The sequence below is a fragment of the Condylura cristata genome, unplaced genomic scaffold, assembly GCF_000260355.1.
Source record: "Condylura cristata isolate star-nosed mole 26May11 unplaced genomic scaffold, ConCri1.0 scaffold00011, whole genome shotgun sequence".
Lineage (NCBI taxonomy): Eukaryota > Metazoa > Chordata > Mammalia > Eulipotyphla > Talpidae > Condylura > Condylura cristata.
In genome coordinates, this window is record NW_004567112.1 from 17925705 (window position 1) to 17949991 (window position 24287).

The following is a 24287-nucleotide window of genomic DNA, read 5'->3' on the forward strand; positions in this document are numbered from 1 at the left end:
AGAAGTCAGATAGTTTGGAAAAGACCACAGACAAAAACTCTGGAAGAACAGATGGATTGAGTAGGGAGTCAGCTGTGAAGACCAGGAATGAAATGGCTCAAAAGATATATCTACAGTTCTTATGGGAGGAGGGCTGGGGTAACAGAGTGGGGAGGTCAGGAAGATTGCTAGCCCCAAAGTACCTGACACAGGGGCCCAGAGGGCTGAGGGCCGACAACTCAGTGTTGACTTCAGACACCTCAGGCCAACATCATTAGGCGGTAGGTTTAGCATCTCACTCACCTACATTCTACAAGGCAAGCTTTCCTCCTCTAAGGTGTTCTGATGGCAAGCTCAGTACCTATGTATTTTCAAACGGACAAAATGTTTAAGTCCCAATACTGAGTTCTAACAAGGCTCTGGCTTAACTAGTTGGGCAGTTACTTCAGTACTTCTGAAAATAGATTCAGATCATCTCATGCTGCTCTCACCCCACCAACTTATCTCTGAACTTAATGAAAGATCACACGTGATGGCAATTCATGGAACTTTCTATAGAAAGCCTCTTGGATGGACACTACTCATCTCTGCAACTCTGATAAAATATAAATGAGGGGCACATTGATAGCAGGAGATTTAAAACCAAAAGATAATCCTAACCTGTTGAATTTGGGTCCTGGGACACTGACAGGTCATTGTTTGAGCTGCTACTCATCCTTCATGTCACTACCGTGGCTGCTTGACAGTGGGCGGTGAGGATCCCATTTGAAAACCTTCCGGCATACTTCACACACACAGCACAAATGTGATTTTGTTTTTGCTAAGCTATTCTCCCCATCTTAGGTTTAAGAAACTGGTTGAGGGCCACTTGTCCTCTGCCACCTACACACCAGCATTTGGCTCCAGCTTTGCACAGAGCAGTTACTCACTGTAGCAGGGATCCTAGGTGAAGGGGGGAGGTATGGACTCCTGAAACATGAGCAGTGGTTCCCTGAGGCAAGAGAACTCTGGCCTAGTCAAGTTGTTCTGCTTCCTGTTCACTGTGGCAGCACTGCTGTTCCTGCTTTGCCATCTCCACCTCTGGTTTGCCCAGCACTCTCCCTTTAGGTGGTGCGATCTTTATTTTGGCCACATATACAGCTGAGATGCCTCTTCAAAGGACTGTGCAACAATGCTGTAGTCTCACTGTTCCACTGTGCCTCAGAAGCCTGTTTTGCCTGTTAAGTTTTCCTCCCAGCCAGTTGTCTTGGAGTCAGACCCAAAGCTGGGCCTTCTGGTTTGCCCTCTCGACTCCAGCCTGGGGATGGTTAGCAAGGAAAAAGGGTGTCAGGACATGTCCACAAATGTGGGAAAATCGCCACCCACCAACCCTTTCTCAGCTTTAGCATGCTGGGCCTAAGTCACCAAGTAAAATTTTCACCAGTAGCAGAGAAGCCTCCAGAACGCCCAATGTCAGAAGGGATCTGGTACATGTACACTTAAGAGAGATGGTTTGCTCAAACATAAGTGAACCCCCAAATGCCTTAGCATTAATTTGTTATTTGAGAAGGCACTCAAGTTGTAGCTAAAGAGTAACAGGTGGTATTCATTGAGTTCTTGCTGTACACTAGGCACTTTGCTAAACACTTTTCATTTATTAGCTCCTTTAGATCCCACACACTCGAGATAGACACCATTATTTTCCCTTTTACCAGATGAAATACAGCTCAGAAAGGTTAAGTAACTTGCCAAAGATCAAAGGGCTGGTATGATGAGCCTTGTGAAGTTGGGACTATGGGCAAGGTCACACACAAGGCTGTGCTATCTGCCTCTCAGTGAGAACTTAAAGCAGTATGTCTGCTTTTGCCTAACCTCACATTCTCCTAATCCTCCCTACTGTCAGGAGAAAAGTGTCCTACAAATAGTCTCCTCTTACCAGCCTGTCAGAGGGAGAAATACTGGCATGGTTCTAGAACTCCAAGCCTCTGGTAACCATGCCTACAATGAATTCATAAGAACAGCTTCTCTAGTGAGGTATCAGCCTACATCCCCCCATACTCCACCCCCCCCCCCAGCTCCCAGCTGTAACCCCTGGCAGTCTGGAAGTGGCCCTGAGTCTGCAGTCTGTATTGGATGGCTTTGTCTTTCTGGTTCTGGACTGTAGACCAGGGTGCCAGATCAAATGTATTCTTTTCCAGTCCATTGCCCAATAACAGGAAGTATTTTTTAAACTTGGCTACCAGAAGGCAGGATTCATAAGAGCTGTTTTATGTTGTTTACCACTAGATCACTAAATTCTAAAGAGTGTCTAGCATGTAGTAGGTACTCGTGAGCTGACTGAGCATAGTGAATGAAGTGATACAGAAATGAGATTGCTGAATTCCTCACTACAAAGTATACAGCAAATTATTAACTGGATTATGTAAAAGTCAACTATGTACAACAACAGCTGTATTTACTTGAGACACAGGAGACATCAAGGTAACAGGAGACTCCAAAGCAAGAGGAAGGAAGAAATCAGTTTAAAAACCAGGAATGGGATAGGGGGAGAAACAGGACATTCCAGACACTTAGCCATTCCCATTCCCAAACAAATGTTACCAAACACGTGTTCAAACTGAGAAAAAGCTGTTTTAATCACACACATACATTCATAGGACTTTAAACAAGATGTAGTATAAAATCTTAAAATTAAAGAAAAAGAAAAAGAAGTCTGCGTTTACTCGTAAACGGCCTAAAAGCTGGTGGAGTAGCTGCTGACAGGACGGCCCGGGAAACGCACGCACAGAGAATGAGGCACAGGACACGTGAGTGACAGTGACAGCCACGGGCCGTGCTGACGGTGCTACACGCCCAGCTCCCTGCACCCTTGTCTTGTCTTGCCTCTTCAGAGACACTCCAGGACAGTCCTCCCCTAGAGCTCCAACTAGGTTGCATTTGCTAACTGGTCACCGCTGGAACTTTAATATTTTAAAATTTAAATGTTATTCTTGGCTTAAAGACTCCACACATAATTACTGGCCATTCCCCCTAACTACAGTTGTTTGGACAGAAATAAAAATGCAAACGCTCCAGTTGCACCTGGACGGCACCTCGCCGTTTTCTATCTTTTACATTTGGGGAGATTTCTGGGAAGTCAAAAGCAAACTCTTACAATTCAAAATGAAAACAAAATGCCACTTCCCAAAAGGTGACAAAGGCACCGCTGCCATCAGGAGACAGAGAAAATGTACAAATGCTGTTACTCTGCTGCTACATAGATGCATTTTGTGCATGAAGAGCCTCTTCACTTAACATGATATAACTAATAGAATTATACAGGATAACAAGAAAAGCAGTTTAGAAAAGGCAAACAGTTACACACAAAGCATAAACACAAGTACCTTAATTTTCAGCTTGCAATAAGGGTAATCAGTTTGACATACACATCGGGAAATGAGACAGGTGATTTTTGGCACGGCAATACTGCCAAACACACCACCACTCAGTGCAAGCTTTGTTTGCCAAGTCCCAAAAATGGCCTGACATTCTCTGTGCAATGAACATTTTCTACCCCGCTACCATCCCATTCACTGGGCAACATCAGCAGCAGGGAGACAAAGCACTGGGACTCGAGGGAGGAGGATAATACTTGATTTGGGAGAAAAATCATGGGCTACCTGTGCTGAAAGAGTAACAAATTTTTTATGAGAACCCAAATGCAAATACTGACTGGAATATGACCTGTAGACTGAAGACTCTACCACAGTCATAAACACAAGGATCCAAACTGATGTTTGGCTATTTATCTGAAAGGGACAGATGAAGTATTCTTTTTCTCTAATGGAGCATGACAAAAATAGAGATTTTTCTTATTGGAACTGCTAAATAAAAATGTATCAAAGTGGCTTGAAATTTGATGGGCAGTTATCTATTGAAACTGCAATACAAAAGGGTCACTTAAAAAAAAAACCTGAATAACCCACTTGTCCCCCTGTCAATGTACACGATTAGAAAATATTTACACACTGTAATTACAAGCAATATAAGCAGTATTTTATACTTTTGAGATTTTGTACACTTTACACAATGCAAAATGAGAAAAATATGAACACTTATAAAATTACACACAAATAATGTATCTACAAGTATTAAATTACAGAGAATGAAAGCCCCCATTGTTGGGCAGATAGATGCCAGAGTTTCAAGCTTCTGTCAAATATAACTCTTTGTATCTATCTCATTAACCATAAGTGGCATTTCTAACAATTCCCTTGAGAGGTAGTATCAAGATAATATTCTTACCAGTAAACTCAACACAGATTAAAACTTTTGTGGGTCTGGCTCTTAGAGCCTCATCCAGATAAGGTTCTTGGGAACTGGATTTACTGAAGTCTTCCCTATAAAGTCTATCAACTGCTCAATGCTTGACATGGGCTCAAAAGTTACTGATATTCTTTTTTAAGGATAACTTTGAGATAGAATGCTTTTTACTTCTAAGCCTCAATTTAGAGGTAGAAAGTGTATTTTCAAAATCTATTTTCTGTCCTCTCAAATGATAAAAACCAAGTCAATTCCCTTTCCTCCATCATCTTTCTCCCACAGCTGGAGACAAAAAGGGTGCTCAGCAGAGCAGTGTCATCCAAGTCAATGTGGAAAGAAAAGTTGGCTTCTCGTTCAAGAAACAAACCCTCCTTAAAAGGGACACTCAGGCAATAAAAGGAATTCTTCAGCTGGGCTAGTACGAGTCTATTACCATCAAAGGCTTCAAAAGAACCCCTGGGTTAAGACCAGCACGTGCACTTCCACTAACCTTCCACCATTTAAACCAAAGGATGGCTTTCCAGTGTTTAAGAATTTAGAGCAGCTGTGGTTTTCAAGTGCAACAACTTTAAAATATAAATGTGTGTGTGCATGTACACACTATGCATCTGTACACACAGACACACACACAGACACACAGACACACATACACACACAGTGTTCCAAAGAATAAACACCATCCAGGTCTCTGCCAAGATTATGTACTTACGAGAGTTAAAGATTTTCGAAACTTGTCCAGGTTTTTACACTTTTACAATATAGACTTTTGTATTATGGCTAGCGAGGGCCAAACTTCTAAAATTTAGCCAAGAGTCCAAGATTTAACTGTATTTTTAAAAGAAATCCAAAACAAACTGCACACTAGAATGTTTTGGCACAAAAACAGAGCGACTATTTTATAGCTTAACCTCTCCCCTTTATGGAGATCTGACAATATACCAAACTTTTGTTTCTCAACTGTTTAAACGTATATTAAAAATTTAAACAGATTTATAATCTTGAACAGTGAAGAAAAATGTATGGATTAAAACCTCCCTGTGGTTTATAGGAGTTACAGAAGATTTACTTCTCTTTGTTACTAAATACAGCCTAAACTTTCCCTTTGTGTCCTAAAATAGCCAACAAGGAAAATCAAACCCACTGGAACATGGTCTTGGTTTCCATGACCAAGTCCTCGGGTTGGACCAAATCCTCTCTTACACAGTTGCTGTGATTATCCAAGTCACAAATACCATCTCGCTAAAAGTTAATTAGCTTAAAATTTAACAAGAGGAATTAACAGGGGCCTATGACACATGCCAACTACTAACTGCTTCTACCCCTCCCCTCTACAGAATTCTGCTCTTTTACAAAGCCAGTTGCCTTAATTAAGTAGATCATGTTTCATATCTGCTTCAAAAATGGCAATTTCTTCATTACCAACATTATACTAGATATTCATGTGGTATATTTGCTGAATATTTTCTTAGCATTTCATCAGATTCTGGTAATCCTCTTCCAGAGAAGGCTCTTACTGAATTTCTCTCAATTCATGTTTTTGCTGCTAAAACTTCTGTTAAGAATCTGGTACCCAGAAGTCATGAAGCTGCCCCTAGAAAATGGAAAGGGAAAAAAAAGAACAAAGGAAAATCAATAAGATTATGAATTAATCATCTTTGACAATGGAAGAAATATAATTTGTGTTGCATATTTCTCTGAAGGTTTATGGTAATCAGATTCAAGTTTCACATTTTGTGGTCTGACAATAAAAAATGTATAAGTACAAAATGTTTTCTCATCAATATACACAGGTGGCAGGTCATAGTTAAGAAAATTAAATGTTTATCTGGTTTTGATATCACATTCTTTTCTATTTTAATGCCATATAAACAAAGATGGCCAATCTAAAAAAGTATAATGAGACAGACTAAAACAATGATGAAACACTACCTTGTGTATTAAGTCTCAAAGACAGCTCTAAAAGGGAATGCATATCTTATGAAGAACACTAAATGAATGATAGTAAAAATGTTATAAAATAGTGAGACTGCTTTTCCTAATTGACCTACAGTGTCCTGTTGTTACTTTGTTATACAATATAAGCCACTTCCAGAACCTCTCTACTGAAATTTGAGACCCTGTGGTATCAATCTGAGGCTCTATGAGGAAAACAGACTGTCTCAGGTACACCACTCTAGACCCTTTGAACAGAATCTGCATTTCAACAAGTTTTTAGTTGGTAACTATGTACATTAAAATTGGAGAAGTACTGTTTTAGACAATCCCAGTCAGCCTGTAAACAAGCAGGATGACAAAGTTGACTGCCTCGATTCAGCAAAGGCTCTTCAGATAGACACCAAAAAAGCATAAGTGAAAAAAGGATAGTAAAAAACAGATGAATAGGACTTCATCACAATTAAAAATTTTTGTTCTAGAAATGACACCAAGATAATGAAAACAATATAAAAAGGGGGGAAATTTTTGCAAATTATGTATCTAAGAAGAGATTTATATTTAGAACATATGGCAAATTCTCACAATTCAATAATAAAAAGATAAAAAAACCCAATGAAGATATAGGCAAAAGATTTAAACAGACATTCCCCCAAATAAGTTATACGGATGGCCAATAAGCCTAAAAAAAAAAAAAAAGATGTTCAAGATTATTACTCAAACTAGGTAAATACAAATTAAAACCACAATGAGATTCTACTTCTAGCCTCCTACTGTGACGGCAGTTGAAAGTTAGGTAGTAAGTTTTAGGGAGAACGCTGAGAGAATAGAAATCTCATATATTCTGGTTGGAATATAAAATGGTGCAGTCACTTTGGAAAACAGTCTGGCAATTCCTCAAGACATTTAACACAGAATTGTCATATGACTCAGCAATTCCACTAACAAGTGAATGTGCAAGGTGTTTCCATAGAAAACATACATTCATATACAAAGCTGTATACGTATGTTCATGGAAGTGTTGTTCCTAACAGCCAGAAGTGGAAACAACTAGAAAATCATCTACTAAGTGGTTAGATTAATGTGATATATCCATACATTTGGCAATTGAAAGGACATATATGCTATAACACAGATTCACCTAACAACTATGTGTAGAAGCCAGTCATAACAGGCCACACACAGTATATGATTTCATTTATATGAAATGCACAGAAAAGGCAAATCTACGTAGACAGAAAATAGAGTTGGGCTTGTGGGATGAATAAAGATGGGAATGCAGGTGGTAGGGGAATCGGGAGTGACTGTTGATGGGTATGGGATTTCTTTTTGGGATGACAAAAATGTTCAAAAGTCAGACTGTGGTGATGGTTGTACAATGTTATATACATTTACTAAAACCAGTATATATTTAAAATGGGTGAAATGTACGCCATGTGAATTTCATCTGGAAATAAAGTTGTTAAGAAAAAGACTCCTAATAAAATAACCTAGATACAATGTAACATATTAAGTGGGTTTAGCTACTTCTGGAGACAAATCAATGAATATAAAACAAACAAAAACTGAAGAACACACATAAACCATGTATTATTATACTAGATTCTCCAGTTTATTTTATGATACCCAGGAGGAAATGGCCTATTTTTTCTAAACAGTGTGTAGAAATGCCATTCAGCAAAACTATTAAGAATAAATTGTTAACAAAATGACACCTGAGTAGGCCGACAGTTCTGGATTATTTCCTGCCATTTTCCATGTATCCTGGCAACCAAGTCTTTTACCTTAAAGATATCAAAGGGAGAAAAAGGGTAAGATCAAAACAGTCTCAGCTAAAATCAGTCTGATGCTTGATATAAAACATTTGATAGCTATGACAAGTCCACATTCAACAATCCGACTCAATTTGATTTTTATCAAGAAAGAAAATTAACTACTCATCTTCTAGAGGTGCTTTCAAAGGCCAATGACTAATAAGGCTTTTATTCTTTACCGTAATTTAAAATACTGGATCCTATTTTCCTATTAATTACTAAAGATCACCCAGAAAAACAGTCCCTGCTATCAAGACACATTTTCAACTTGCTGACCTCTCCTGTATCGCCCACTGCTCCCCTCAGCAGTGTGTTTCAGTCAATCCACCTGTTCTGTTTCCAGAACAGAATCCTCTCACCTACCACACCTCTGGCCAGTACCTCAATTCTTGGATGCATAAATAAACAAATCTTAAAAAAAAAAGAGGCAGGTGAAGGGGGTAGTCTTTTTTTCAGGGTCTGAGACTTTGGGCTACTTCCTGCTTTCTTACCTTCTGTTTGAAAGACTCAAGATTTGAAAGACACACAAAATGGTTGTCATTTGTTCCTTTTCACATTAATCAGAAGATCCAAAATTCATTGTTATGCATCTCTAGGTTTTAGCAAAGAACTAAAATTTCTCTTAAATTCCCAGTGTATTTCTACACTTGGTGATTTAATAAGTAATTGTACAAAACTGATACTTTCCTTTCACTCCAGAGATGCCCAATTAGCTCTTGTTCATAACTACTTCAGAAATGTTTTAAACAAGTCAGGAAATTTATAGCTGCTTTTAAATTTATAAACTAAATTTCAAGGCTTAACTTTTTCTCCACTTAGAGTTTAGCAGATTCAGTTTCCCCAAAACAATCATCACCTTTTCTACTAGAGGTTTTTGGAGAGGTACACAATTCATCCATTTCAGCAGGACTGTTTCATAAAACAATTTTAATAGACCTCTGTGTCACTCTCCACTCTAAGTAAGAGTGGCACCAATCTATGACTGGCCCTTGGCCTTAAAAAACAAAAAGCTTGTGTGGTCCCCTTTTATCATGTCTGTCAGCAGTAGCCACTACCACCAAGTTCCACGGACCAGTGACTCCAGCCAATGTTCAAAAGAATGTGCTTCTGAAACTATGAAACTCTAAGGCAAAGAGCTATCCCCTACATGTATTTGAAAATCTGCAATCTGATACATCTTCATTAGTTGCTCATTTTTGTACTTAAATCTACTAAAGTAAATACAGACACTAAACCTGAGTGGGTACTGCTCAAATGACCAACCTTTATAGCTAACTAGCATAACATATAAAGTTACAAAAGCTGAAACTTCACAATCAATGACTATTCAAACACAAATGACAAGAAGAATCAGCTTACAAAAGCTAAGATGATTGGGAATTAAAAAAAGATCTTTAGAAGAGAAAGTGAGTGGTGATTAATTTTACACTTTAGGAAAAATTGTTAATACTAAAGTTGCTTTCCTAACACCTTACTCACATTCACCTTTTTAAAACTACTTTTGAATATAGTAAACCTTTAAGAAAAAAGCCTAGCAAGGTTACTACTGAATCCTATCTACCTTAGAGCTTAGACTGGATAATGTAGAGCCTAGACATTTGATATTCTCCAGCGGAGTATTTAAAGAATAACAGCTAATTTATTTTTTATTCTCATGAACAAAACTAGTTTTCAACTGTCATCAAATTCTATAACCACTGTTTAAAATTTATAAATTTATTTAAACAATGGTTCAATCCTTAAAGCTAACTTAGGCATTAAAGTCTTACTTTCTATACTGTGAAGAAACTATATTTTATTAGTACTAGAAGAATTTTTCTCCTTAGGTTATCAGGCATTTTAGAATTAGAAAAAAGAACAAAAGTGAAAAATGTATTTGCTTTGAGATTTTTCCTTTCACTCTCAATCTAGCTATGGATAGAATTAACTTAGTAGAAGCTGGTTTCTATTATTAAAAGGAGAAAGTCATATTTCTAACCTTACATGTTCTTTTATTCCCCACAGACAGGCCAATAGTATCTCTTATAATAACATGATCAAGGTTAAACGAAAACAAAGCCAACAATAGGTAAGAAAAATGCACTTACCTTAGTTCTGTAAAAAAGCCTTGCATCTTCCCTAATATCACACTTAACGTGTTTTTCCAAAGCCCCACAAAGAAGTACGAAGTGTTTCTGTGCAAAACAAATGTAAGACCTGAAATAACTCTGAAGCATTACAAATTAACAAAAAGAAATTATGCAGTTAGAACAAACAAATCTATCATACTTCAGTTAGCAATTTCTGATGTTAACCATGTAATAGCAATCGTAGCAGTGGAAGTATTAACTGCTACAAGAAGAAGACCGTTATAGTTTATTGTCGATTAACGTAAGAAATAAACATACAAAAATGTTGTTTTGCTATGTACTAAAGCACATTGTTGAAAATTAATCCTAGAGCTCAGACTGTGTGATGTAATGCCTAGAAATTTATAGTCTTTTCCTTAATGCATTCTCCAATGGGATATTCAAATAACAGTTGACCGATTTTTTTTCCTCAATAAGCAAAACAAGTTTTAATAATTCCTTGAAAAATTAAGTTTTAGAACTGTGCAATCCAAAATAGTCACTCTCATATGTAAAATCTGAATATGTTAAGGTAAGAATGCACAAAGGAAATGTGACAACAGCTATTGAAAAATATATTATCTTTAATCATAGAACTCAACCCTACAGAACTGCTTGCATATGTTAGATGAGCTACATGAATAAGTATGTTCATGCTAGCACTGTGTGTAATCAAAATATGAAATGTTCATTAACATTTTTAAATACTATTGCACTTCACAGAAGTGCCATATTACAGTGAAAAATGTTCTAAACAATTATTTTCTTAAAATAATTATGTTAGTATATGTATAAGATGGAGAAATTTACAGGAAGGCACTACCTCATATAGATCTATAATAATTGAGAATTTATAAATAATAGTCATCAATTGGCATTTAGTCACTAAAAAATTTTTTAAATATATAAAGGTCATAAACAACATTACAGAGAGGTCAGCTATACTGGGCTCCAATTAAGAGAGCAAACATAGCAAAAACACACAAATCCGTCTTAAGTCCCTTTCTCATCATGCCTAAGGAAAATGGATTAGCGAAGGTGTGAAACCTGTGGAATTAAACAAGAAATTTTCCCAGGAATATGGATTATAATAGGAAGAACAGAGAAATTTAAAATGAAAATCTTGGGGAAATAATTTAGAAATGCATTTCTGAGAAGACTGAGTTATCAATTTTATTTTAAGGTAAATACTTCTAAAGGAAAAAAAAAAAGTGTAGTGGGGGAGAGATGGGAAGAAACCAGCTAACATCTGGCCAGTTGGCTAAATATTACATTATACTGCTACCAAGGCATGATGGTTAATTAAAAAAAAAAATCTGTGAACAAATAATTCTGGTCAGTGATATGATTAAAAGATTATTACTTCCTTCTTTACAGTGTACAACAAGATTCCTATAGCAAGTCTAGAGTTAAATTCTCTCCTATATAAAATTCTATCAATAAAGACATTTATTAAAAACAAAAACACTAAAAACTTTCTACCTACCCGTTGTCCAGAAGAAAAAGAATGAGAACAACTAACTTCACCAACTAAATGAAGAAGAATGTAGGTCAGGTAATATGCCTGTTAGAGAAATGAATAAAATGAACACCAATGAATTAGTTAGCATAGATATCATCCAAGTTTAGGTATTAGGAAAGTTGCGCAGAAAGAGGTGGTAAACAGGAAAAAATCAAGCATTTAACTTAGGGTAACTGATTTCTAACTCAAGTGCATTCCTTTTACTACTTCCTAAATGTCATAGTAAACAGCAAAAAAAAACTCCAGTATTTAATTCCCAACATTCATTCTTCTACTTAAATTATCAAGTTTACTGGGAAATTTCAAGATAATAAAAAAAAAAATCATTTGTTATCAGTCTATGGTTAGGAAGAAGAGAAGATATCAGTTATGCTGTCAAGATCTGGCACTGGATACCTGCTTTTCAAGTTCCAAATGAAGACTGTCATCAATAGTGCCATTTGGTTGTTCAGCTCTTTTCTTCAAGACCATTTTCTTTAACAAGTCAGAAGGCTTCATTTGTACAACATAGCGATGTAGCACTGATATCTACCAAAAAAAGGGGTTAGTAAACAGTACTAAGCAATATAGTTGCTCTTTTGTATGCTATCCTTTTGTATGCTATCTTTTGTATGTATCCTGTTTTTTTTTTTTTTTTTTTTGTTTTTTTTTTTTTTAAGATTTATTTATTTACCCATACAGAACTGGGGCACACAGAGGTGCAGGGAGGGAGAGGATTCACCAGAGACCGAGTAGGGAGGAGAACAGGTAGACTGACTGAAGTACACTGCTGAGGGGAGCACTGGGTGAGACAGGACAGGTCTGCTGGGCCACAGGGGTCAGCTCCCTGGCCTGGGATCGAACTCAAGTCTTCAGTAGCTGTGGATAGCTTTATAGTGCTGTGCTTTAACCCACTGTGCCACCAGGGAGGGTCCTCAATATATCCTGTTCTTTTTGCCTGTTCTAGTTCTGCCCCTTTAGCCCATTTCTCCTTTACTTAAAAGTCTTCAATTAGAAAGGGGTTTTAAATTAAAGATTTAGTACTTGTCATTGAGGATAAAAGCTTAAGGAGAAAACTAAATGGCTTGCAAGGAGAGATATCAAAATGAATGCTTTCACTGTGAAATCATTTGAAAATCAGCAAATGCTAAATCTTTTTGTGAATAGGAGTCATGAATTCTGGAAAGAATTCTCTTTTGATGGCAGTATCACTGACAGGATTGCTAACTATCCTAGGACCTCAGGTATTGTCCCCAAATCTACCTCAATTCTAATGCAGAAATTAGCTGTCCCCTCTTGTCTCCTTATTTCCCAGCAATCTGTGCATGCTTCCATTACTGTTCTTACCATACTATACCACATCGGTTGGTTTATTTCAACTACTAGACTTGTGGCAGAGTCCACTGAATTTGTTGTTGTACCCCTCGAACCTAGTAGTTTTTAATATTAAATTGCAATTCAAATAACAACACTACATTTAAATTAAGAGCCTATGTTGTTATAGATTTGAAATTTACAGTACCATTATTAGTGCTATTTATTTATAATAGCCTTGAGGACTTCCCAGAGTGGAGTTTCCACAGAACATGGTCATATAGCCTCATATATACATGACACAGTCATTACTAAGCAAGTCCTGGAGGACAACCACACTTAAGCTCTACAATTTAAAGACTAGTAATAAAACAGACATTAGAGTTAGTATGCAGTAGGCTCTGAAAAGTTTAATCTTGTGATGTTGACAAGGTGAACTAATTTAATGAAGTCATATATTAATAAGGCATATTATATTGTTCCTTGTAGTTTTCATACGTTAATTTGTTTCACTGCTCACACAACCACCATGTGTGGTAGGAAGGTATAACACCAGCACCATTTCACAGATCAAGAAACTGGACCTCATTAGTTAAGTAACATGCTAAGGGTTATACAAACAGTATGCCTGAGAACTGAGATCTAATCTCAGGACTCTGACTTAGTGTACATCAATTTTTCCTAAACCTCACTATGTCTTCCACTTATTAAAACAAAGTATTATTTATACCTGTAGGTTGTTGGCATTAGGGATATCTTCATGTTTCTCATCCAAAAGCTTTGAAATAATCACTAGGCTGAGGCACTGTCTCAGTTGCCTAGAATTAGAAAGTATTTAGAACATATTTTCACCAATACTGTTTGAGAAGCAAATGAGGGCTAAAAAGTGGTTCTTGTTCTTCTAATTGGAAACACAACTAATGTTTCTAAAGAAGGTTGTTCAAGAACATAAAGCTTTTAAAAGAACAGTAAAAATTCATGCAAAATAATTGTACATAAAGTTAGAGTTGCCTGAAGCTGAGGCAAAGCATTAAGAGCTTTCATTTTTGCTCCTGCTAATTTACTGATAGAAAAACTATCTTATCACTGAATTTCTTTTTCTAAAGCAAAAAAGGGCTAATTAACTTTTATGGCATGTGTCATCTACATTATCAGATAAACTAAAATCAAAACTTAAGGATATTACAAAATGATTTAGGTCTGATTTAGTATCAGACTGTGAATGTCCTTCCTCACAGTTAAATATGAAATTAAAGGACCAAGGAGCAGTTCATGAATGTAAGCATTATAACATTTTCTTAATGTCCAGTTCTCACTTTTCAATACCTTCCACGTGATGTCCAGTTAGGGACCAGCTGTACCAACCACAGAAGATTGTGAGGATGACTGGAGAGATCATTTATAGCCAGACAGAGTTCAGGTACCTTAACAAAGAAAGAGCCAAGATTTTTCAAACAGGTCAATGGTATCAAACATGTAACAAATCAACCACATCCCCTCTTGATGATTAGAACACTCATGTTTAGAAACACCATGGAAGCTAGAATTCAGTACCTATATTAAGCTTTATCTCAAGTTCTAGACAAGATTAAACAGATACAATTATCAGAATTTCATTTGGCTTCTTTATGTTCTGTGCTACATTATGTATATACTTCTGTACTTAAACAGACCATCTTAAAAAAAAAGTGATATAAATATTAATACCAGTTTCTAAAAGTGTATACATAAGAGTTGTACAAGCTTATATGTGTTCCTGATCTGAGATCTGTCGCATTTAGGGATCCTCAGTTAGTACAGTATTTAACGTCCAAAAGAACTGTTTTGAGAAATAACAGAGAGGAGGAACATAGGGAAACCAAATAAAGGATTAATGAAAAAGAACTAATAATAATTAAAAACACACACACAACAAAACAAAAATAGACAACCTTAAATCAGGGACATTTTGCAGGTGAGGGGGAGGAGGGACTGAGACACTGGCAGGAGGAACATAAGAAACTATGATGATGTGCATGGGTGAATTGGTGGTGGAAATTCTATGGGGACTATACTTGAGAAAAGAAGAGCAAACACTGTTGAAAAAACAAAAATGAAAACTAACAATGATGTAAAACAAACAAACAAAAAGATCTGCTTTAAGATAATCCCTGAGTAGAAGCAAGTATGGGATGAGGACAATAAACAAGATTGACTGTTTTGACAAAGGAGCAAACAATATGCAATGGAACAAAGACATTTTGTTCAATAAATGATGCTGGGAAAACTGGACTGCTACATGCAAAAAAAAAAAGAATCTATACTACTGCCTCACACCATGCACAAAAACCAAGTCAAAATGGATTAAAGAATTAGACATAAACATCCTCCTGGTGGTGCAATGGGTTAAAAGCACAGCATTGCGAAGCTAGCCTTAGCCACTTCAGTGTGAGTTTGATCCCTGGCCTGGGAGGTGATCCACATGGCACAGCAGACCTCTCCTGTCTTGCCCACTGCTCCTCTCAACAGTGTCCTTCATTATTCTGCCTGTTTCGCTCCCCACTCTATTTCTGGTGAATGCTCTCACCCCCTGCACCTCTGGCCTGTAACCCAGTTCTTGTATGCACAAATAAATGAATAAATCTAAAAAAAAAAAAAAAAAGAGAGAGAGAGAAGCAAAGAAGCAAAGATATCCCCCTTCAGTCAACTCCCTCATCTGAAAAAGCACAGCATCCCTATCTTACTATTCTGTAAATCTATGTCCTATTTTACTTGAGTTTGTAGTACTCATTACAGTTTTGATAGACAGAATCTATGTCTACTTTATTATCTAACCCTCTGGCCAGGAAACAGTGCCATGATGGGCTTTGTTGTTTCACAGTATTTCTATTACATAGGAGGTTCATAGAAGGTCCCCAATAAGCACATTTTTCTGTTGCATGAAGAGTTGCAGTTTTAGCAAATATTCAGTTATTATGAATTTGAATAATAGAATTCAGGCAAAGATAGTCCCTTCCTCAGTTTGTTTTTTTTCCCAATTTGGTGAGGACCTTAACCAAACTAAAATTTAATCCTCCATACAGTTTGAAAGCCAAATGGTAATGCTATTTAAAAAAAGTCAAACCTAAAATTTTAAGGACGATTACCTTTGTGTTCCAATCTCTGATATTTTTCATTAGGTTTATAAGGAGGCTCTGAAAATCCACCAAAGGAATCTGTTTCAGTTGCTTCTCCAAACTCATTTTAAACAACATTAAAATCAGTAACATTATTTCACGATCCTGGTAACCTTCTGGATGAATAGATGTGCATAAGCCTAGAAACTTTGATACAGAGACAAACAATTTAAGAAATGGCATTTTACTTGAAGAGTTTAAATTATAGAGTTTTAGATAAAAAGGCAAAAGAAAATTTATATAGAAAATAAAACAGCTATCCAGAAAAAAAGGCAAGAAATACTCAAGTTAACATTGCTATCATCTTAGATGATAGGGTATTTTGATCTCCATTTTTCAATGTTAAGAGCTTAGTATCACTGATATCACTCAACCACTAAAAATGTCTTTTATACTGTTTTCCTTGGCCAGTTATTCATCAGCACTAAATTACAATGTAAGATTTTTTTTCTTCAGACATTCTAATTCTAAAAACTTACTGGTTTCAAAGGCTTCTTAGTAAAGGTATTCCTAGATCTATTTTGATTACATAAGTCTGACTTTAAAAGTTCCCTTTCATTCCTAATATTGAAATTAAAAACAGCAAAACAATCCACAATGCAAACATTATTGCTAAAAAATTTCAAGTGGAGATCACTGGTAAGACATTAGTTTTTTTTGTTTTAAAATCATTAACGACAAAACTAATTGGGTCCAGCTTGGTGCTAAAGACAGAAGGTTTTGGGGTCTCCATGGTGGTGCAGGGGTTAAAGTCTCAGTGCTATTAAGCTATAGACAGCTACTGCAGCATAAATTCAATCCCCAGCCAGGGAGCTGACCCACATGGTATAGAACTCTCCTGTGTCACCTAGTTTTCTCCTCTGCAGTATATTTTAGTAGATCCACCTGTTCTGCTATCCACTCAGTCTTTGGTGAATCCTCTCACTCCCCTGTACCTCTGACCTACGTCTCAAGTCTTGTATGCATAATACTCTAAAAAAAAAAAAAAGTTTTTCTCCTACCTTAACCACATTTAAAATATTGGTTTCAGGAAGAGTTGAAAAAATTGGCTTATAAGATGAATCTTCACTTCCTTTCCCCCCCAAAGCCATCTGTATTTCTGAACTATAAGAAAATAAATACAGTAATGCAAAATTAGGGACATCAAAATTAAATACTTAACTGTGTTTTTAAAAGTTAAGTCTTACTGAGGTATAATTTACATAAGAATATACAATAAAAGAAATGTATGAATTTTAAATTTTGATAACTGTAATTAGGGTAACCACCATCAAAACCCCAAAAAGGGGCCCTCCCTGGTGGCACAATGGGTTAAAGTGCAGCACTATGAGGCTGTCTACAGCCACTGTAGCATGAGTTCAATTCCTGACCAGGAAGGTGACCCACTGGTGTGGCAGACCTCTTCTGACCTGCCTGCTGCTCCCCTCGGCCGTGTAGTTCAGTCTGTCTGTTCTGCTTCCTACTCTGTCTCTGGTGAATCCTCCCAGCCCTCTGGCCTGTACACTATTCTTGTGTGCATAAATAAATAAATATAATTTTTATTAAAAAAAAAAAGACAATATTTTCTTGTTTTATTTCTGAAAAAATAATACCATTTATATGACTAAAAATAAATCAAAAGATATCAAGGCACAGGGTACTGTGATGAACTGTCCTCCCAGTCTGGCCTTTTTTTTTTTTTTTAAAGATTTGTTTATTTATGCATATAATGCATACAGAACTGGAGTACAGGCCAGAGGTTGGGGGGGCTGTTGACAGAATTCACCAGAGACAGAGTAGGGAGCAGAACAGGCAGATGGACTGAAATGTACTGCTGAGGGGACAATGGGCAGGTCAGGAAAGGTCTGCTATGCCATGTGGGTCACCTCCCTGGCTGGGGATCAAACCCATGCTGCAGTGGCTGGGATAACCTCATGGTGCTGTGCCTTAACCAGTTGTGCCACCAGGGAGGGCCCCAGTCGGGCCTTTTAGCCACACTTTTCCCCTTTCCATATTTACTACAAATTTTAGTCCTTCCACAGCATCTTACATATACCCAAATAAATATTAATATATAGCAGTCCTCCCTCATCTGCAGGCAATGTTTCAAGATGCTAAAACTGTGTTCACAAATAATGGGGGATTGCTGTATGTCTTCCTCCCTATCCTTAATACAAATGACATGACATTCTATACTCTATTTTAGTATCATGGACATACTTTCACAATGATGTGAAGAATTTTCTTATTTTTGAAATAGCTGCTTAGACCCTCCCTGGGGTGGTGCAATGGGTTAGGACACAGCACTGCAAGCTGGATGCAGCTACTTCAGTGTGAGTTTGATCCCTGGTCCTGGAGGTGATCCACATGGTGTGTCAGACCTCTCCTGACCCACCTGCTGCTCCCCTCTGCGTGTACTTCGTCAATCTGTTCTGCTCCCCACTCTGCCTCTGTGGATTCTCTCACCACCTCTGTACCTCTTTTCTGTACTCCAGTTCTGTATGCATAAATAAATAAATCTTAAAAAAAAAAAAAAAGCTGCTTGACAGTCCTACATCCTTCTCTAGCTGTACCACCTCAATAAGTTACTTAACTTCTAGGCCTGACTCACCTGTTCAATGGTAATGAATAAACTAATAGGTATAGTGGCTATTAAGTGAGTTCAAGACATTCATTCAGCCCTCAGAAATGTGCCTGGCACACAGAAAGCACTGTGTTAGGAATTGTGGCAGTTATTATCAATGTATCACTGTTTACTATTTCTTTAATATTGTAAACGAAGTCTTTTTTTCCAGTGTATTGTTTAACTACAGTTCATATAACTGAAGCTTAATGATTTCTCTTTATTACTTTTATATCCCAGTGGCTATATCAAATTCTCTTGTTTGTCACAGCTTTTCAGTTGACTTAGGTGTGTATGTATATATTAAATCACTTTTATTGTGAACAGTGAACCTCTCGCCAACTCATTTCCAACTGTTACCTCTTGTTTTTTTCTCTCAATGTTAAGTAAAGTAAAATGCTTTGCTATAACACTGTTAGATAACATTGCTATTATTAAGTAAAAACAAAAAGGACATTAAAACTTTTATGGAGAAGGGGTGAGAACAAAATGGGGAGGCAGCACAATGGACTATGGTGGCGGGCTCTTGTGTTTTTGGTGGTGGGTGTGGTGTGATGACACCTGAAGGGGGAGATCCTACACTTCTAAGTCACAATGTCACAACTTCTGTTACCTTATTAAAAAAAAAATTATTGTTATTGTCAGTTCTCTGATAAACAAAATGATGGCTTTTAAGACAGATGTTAACAGTATATTTAGTAACAAAAAAGAATATTTAACTGAAGATTAATTTTTAAGGACATTAAAAATGGATATAAACTTTATCAAATGAATATAACTATTACATGTAAATTGTTTTTAAAGAATGCTTACAGAATTAATTATGAAAATGAAAAACAACTTACACTATATTATCTTCATTAAAGTCTGGCTGAAGATTCTCCAGAGGAAACAAAGATCTGAAATCAATTCCCATATTGAAAAACACAGCTGCTATATCAGACAGTGATGGAATCCAGGGCCAAACTGGCGAATCACTGAAGGTATCTAGTTAAGAGAACAAAGTGTTTTATTCTCAGTGGCAAACCCACAATTGCAGAGTGATAGTCTGTGTGTGAAACATGGTTACAGTGACTTTACAGAAATGACAGCTAGTAGTGACATGCTAATACAGGTTTTTGGAATGATCATACAAGAATCAGGGATTTTTAAATGAATTTGAAGAAAAATGACACTTATTTGAATAAAATAGTTGAGTATGATGGGTAAGAGGGTATAACTCAGATACATTTTGAAAAGACTAGAAGTAACCAGATCCTGGTAAAACACTAACTGCTGCTTAAATAGAAGATTTTACCACCTTTAGTCCTAATCCACTGACAAGTCAATCAGGTAAATCACAGTGCATCCCTCCTCTTTCATTAGTTTGCATATCATTAGAGTCATGGAATTATTCACATGATGAGAAATTTTAGAAGCGCAGCAGAATGGGCAGCTTTGCATGATGCCATTTCAAAAGTGGCTTATTTGAGTCTACATACTTTCCCAAGATGTCACCATATTTAAATAGGAAAAATCCTTATTTTCTAGAACTCCTTTGGTGCCTTCAAAGAAGAGAATTTTATCTTCAACATTTACATTAAGTGGTTAAAATCTCTCCACCCTTTCCTTTAGAGCCTGATCCAGCTGCTGTTACTGCTGCTTGCAGTACTTTTCCTTGAGAATTTTCTGGAAGCATAGTATCTTTCTTGGTTACAACTACTTTCAACAAATACTTGGTCAAAGACAGGAAGAAACTTCTCTAAATGCTTATTGTGTCCTCACTAAGTGCTGCAGTTTGCACTTAACCCTCTGCTCCTATGCTACAGCTGAAGGAGAGCCCCCACTTACCCCCCAATGCTTGTTTCATCATAAGGGGGGTGGGGGGAGGGAGCAACTGTTACATTTTTGCAATGGATGCATTTAATCTCCTCAGTGCAAAATCAATACAATATTGTTGCTTACCAATAAGTTAAAAGTTTATTGGCTAAATAAACTTGCAACTATTTCCATTTAACCCAGCAAAGTAAGCCATGAGTTGGGAAATACTAAGTAAGGGCTACTGCTTGGCAAAATCTTACACTCCTAACCTCAATGCAACTAGAACAATGCAGAAACTTATTTCTGACTGGATTTTCATTTAATTATTAAAGATTTAGATTATTAAAAATAATTTTTGATCTTGTATTTCCAAATTCCTTAATTTTTAGCAGTAAGACTATATATATAGCAATTAATAACATACATATAAATCACAGTAAATTTATAAACTCACCATTTCTAATTGTTATTTCCATCAAAGTACTTAAAATCTGCACAGATACAATACAATCTGTATGAACCGACATCATCTGTTAAAAATAGATGAATGACAGGATCAAGTCAGGACCCTTTCCATTAACATGTTGCTTCTTTTTACAACTTACATTAAGATCATATAAATATAACATTTGAAATTATGAAAAAAAAAAAAAGCCTTGCTAGTTTATATCATGCCATGAACCCAAAATCATAAAGAAAAAGACTACTATGTTGATTGTGTAACGGAAAAGCTAAACTACAATCTGGCACCAACATTTGTAAATATAGAAATAAGCAATACTCTGCTACACTCCTTGAAATACATGCTCAATATCACTAATAATGAGAAAAACACAAAGAAAATGACCAGATATCATTAACTTCAAGACTTATAAAGATCTAAGAATTTTAATACCCAGTCTTCACAAGAGTCCTAGGAAATAGATAGTATGTCCAGTATGAGTATAATTTGGCAAAAGCTAAAAATGGAAAAATATTGTCCTTATACTTTAATCAAGTCAATCTTTCAACATAGAAGAATTTATATGCAGAAACATGTAATTTTACAAGACAATTTTTGGGGAAACAAAACTATGTATTAGTTTTAGGTATACAACAATGATTTGACATTTGTATATATTGCAAATTCATCACATTTCTATACAGCGCAACAAAACATACTGTATTTCTACCTTAATTTTTCTCTTCTGTTTTGGAAACATGTATTACAATTATAATAATTTAAATTTAAAAGTTTAAGTGGGACTAGCTCAAATCCTAGTTTCATCAGGTATATGGCCCATATACTTAAAAAAAAAATATATCAACCTTTGTTGAAAAATATCACTGCAATGATTTTCACGTTGTCATGTTCTGCCACTAGGGGGTATCACCATTTAAAGGCATATGTGACATGGCAAATTTTTGATAATCTCTTTTGTGTGTGTGTATGAGTGTGGGGGAGTGATGAATTCTACGGTGGGCAACACAGTACTTTGAGATAACAAGTGTAAGAAGTGTATGTAACAATTCAGTATCAATTGTGAATAGGTTAATTAGGGTATAGGGCTACAAAGGAATATTATAAAGCCTATAAAAAGGATGCTAGGTATTAGAACCTGAGATGAACATATTCAATAATTCATTGTTAACTGAAATTAACACATAAAGAGCACACATTCTGTTTATGCCACGATACAACAATTCATCTAGAGACAGAACAATCTAGAAAACAGTGCCTAGAATTGAACAGTTCCTGGAAATCAGGAGTTCAGTCTTTTTTTTTTTTTAAATGTAAAGAATGTAAAAAATTGCTTTGTAACATTATTAGGTTTTTTTTTTTTTTAAAGATTTTTTTTTTCACACAGAACTTGGGTACAGGCCAGAGATGCGGAGGGTGAGAGGCTTCACCAGAGACAGAGTGGGGAGCAGAACAGGCAGATCGACAAAGTACACTGCTGAGGGGAGCAGCGGGCAGGTCAGAAGTCTACCACGCCATGTGGTCACCTCCGGGGCAGGTGGGAATCGAACTCATGCGGAAGTGGCTTTAGCTTCTCAGTGCTGTGCTTCAACCCGCTGCGCCACCAGGGAGGGCCAACATTACTAGGGTTTTAAAGACTAGAACAATGGGCCTTTACTAATCACCAAAATGAAAAATAACATATATATACAAAGTCTTATAAGTTTAAGAAATATATATATATATAGGTAGGGTAGATGGCTAAGAGTGTTGCTGGAAGCTACTGGTAAGAGACATTTTATCTGGAGCACATGCCCACTTTTTAGGAGGAGAGGAAAACATTTCAATGATGACAGTGACAAGTTAATGGTCATTCAGAAAGATGATTGGTAAAGAGATGGAAATTTAGTTACTGAAGAATATTTAAGTGTAGAGAGAGATGCGGATCATAACAGTTATTTTAAAATAAATGAAGGACTGTTAGAAGTGGCTTATTCTGGGGAGCTACAGAAAGATAATTAGTACCATTAGATAAAAACCACAGTGAGGCAAAATTTTTATTTAACTAGGACTATTAAAAAAAAATAACAAAGGGCCCTCCCTGGTGGCGCAGCGGGTTAAAGCACAGCATTGAGAATCTAAAGCCGCTTCCGCATGAGTTCGATTCCCGCCTGCCCCGGAGGTGATCACATGGTGTGGCAGACCTCTCCTGACCGGCCCACTGCTCCCCTCAGCAGTGTACTTCGTCTATCTGCCTGTTCTGTTCCCCACTGTCTCTGGTGAAGCCTCTCACCATCCCTGAGCCTCTGGCCTGTACCCCAGTTCTGTATGCACAAATAAATAAATCTTAAAAAAAAAAAAAAAACAAAAACAATGGGATATAAGTAGGGAGCTTGTAATTACTGGAAGCAAATGCTTCTCTGCTTCACATACTGTTCTTTAGAATGTTTAGAATGTTCTTTCACACAGTGGGGACGAGTTCACTCTATCACTTCCTTCAGGTTTTTATTCAGACATTCACAGAATAAGAAAGGGGGCCTCCCTGGAGCTGAACCACATGGTGCAGCAGACCTCTCCTATCTCCTCCTCTGCTTCCTTCAGCAGTGTATTTCAGTAGATCTGCCTGTTCTGCTCCCCACTGTCTCTGGTGAATCCTCTTACCTCCACTGCATCTCTGGCCTGCACCCTGGTTTTTGTATGCATAAATAAATAAATATATATATTTTTTCTCTCTTTTTTTTATTAAAAAGTTTATTTTTACATCATTTTGCATATTTTTTTTTCATCTCAATTGTAATCCCCACGGGTTTCCCATCACCAAATCACCCCTGTGCCACCACCGTAGATATATATATTTTAAAAGATCTAAAACTATACTAGTGACTTACCAGTGTGATGAAATGTTAAGACACAACTAACATTACAATCTTGCTTACTATCTGTGTTAGCACTTTCTTTATATTCTCTTTAAAGATTTATAATCCCTAACAATGACTCTTTGCTTCATTCTAGCCCAGTGAAAACACTGGTTTGATGTGCTAGATCATTTTCTTCTCTAGTAATGGGTAAAGTAAGATTATATTCCAAAAGCTTATTTTTGAGTGGGAAATACAGCAGGAAGCTACCATACCACTAAACATTTCTCTTACCCGAAACAACCATTTTAACACAGGCACAGGACACTGGACATAGTGATAAGCAGAGGTAAGGAAGCCTTGAGTTGTCAAGAAAATTTGATCTGTTTTTCCTGATCTGGAAATATAAAAGGAAATCAAAATGACTGCTACCTTCATGGCAAGAAACTTCCACCAGTACACCACCACATCTAATATAATCAGGAAAATGAGCAAGCAAACCACCCT

At 36.6% G+C, this 24287-nt stretch overlaps 1 protein-coding gene across 3 annotated transcripts in view; it reads right to left on the reverse strand.

Annotated features, from left to right (window-relative positions):
- Positions 1–2511: 2511 nt before the first annotated feature.
- The window catches only part of FAM178A (family with sequence similarity 178, member A), a 38170-nt gene continuing 16394 nt past the window's right edge, over positions 2512–24287 (reverse strand). For all 3 annotated transcript variants that reach the window (XM_004680529.2, XM_012723836.1, XM_012723837.1), the window contains 12 exons: positions 24075–24177; positions 20941–21016; positions 19532–19673; positions 17086–17188; positions 16055–16231; positions 14256–14353; positions 13660–13747; positions 12033–12164; positions 11601–11678; positions 10094–10180; positions 7908–7976; positions 2512–5851 (listed from right to left, as the gene is read on the reverse strand). In XM_004680529.2, the coding sequence (XP_004680586.1) occupies positions 5816–5851; positions 7908–7976; positions 10094–10180; positions 11601–11678; positions 12033–12164; positions 13660–13747; positions 14256–14353; positions 16055–16231; positions 17086–17188; positions 19532–19673; positions 20941–21016; positions 24075–24177 (1189 nt within the window). In that variant the 3' untranslated portion in view covers positions 2512–5815. The remainder of the gene's footprint in view (positions 5852–7907; positions 7977–10093; positions 10181–11600; positions 11679–12032; positions 12165–13659; positions 13748–14255; positions 14354–16054; positions 16232–17085; positions 17189–19531; positions 19674–20940; positions 21017–24074; positions 24178–24287) is intronic.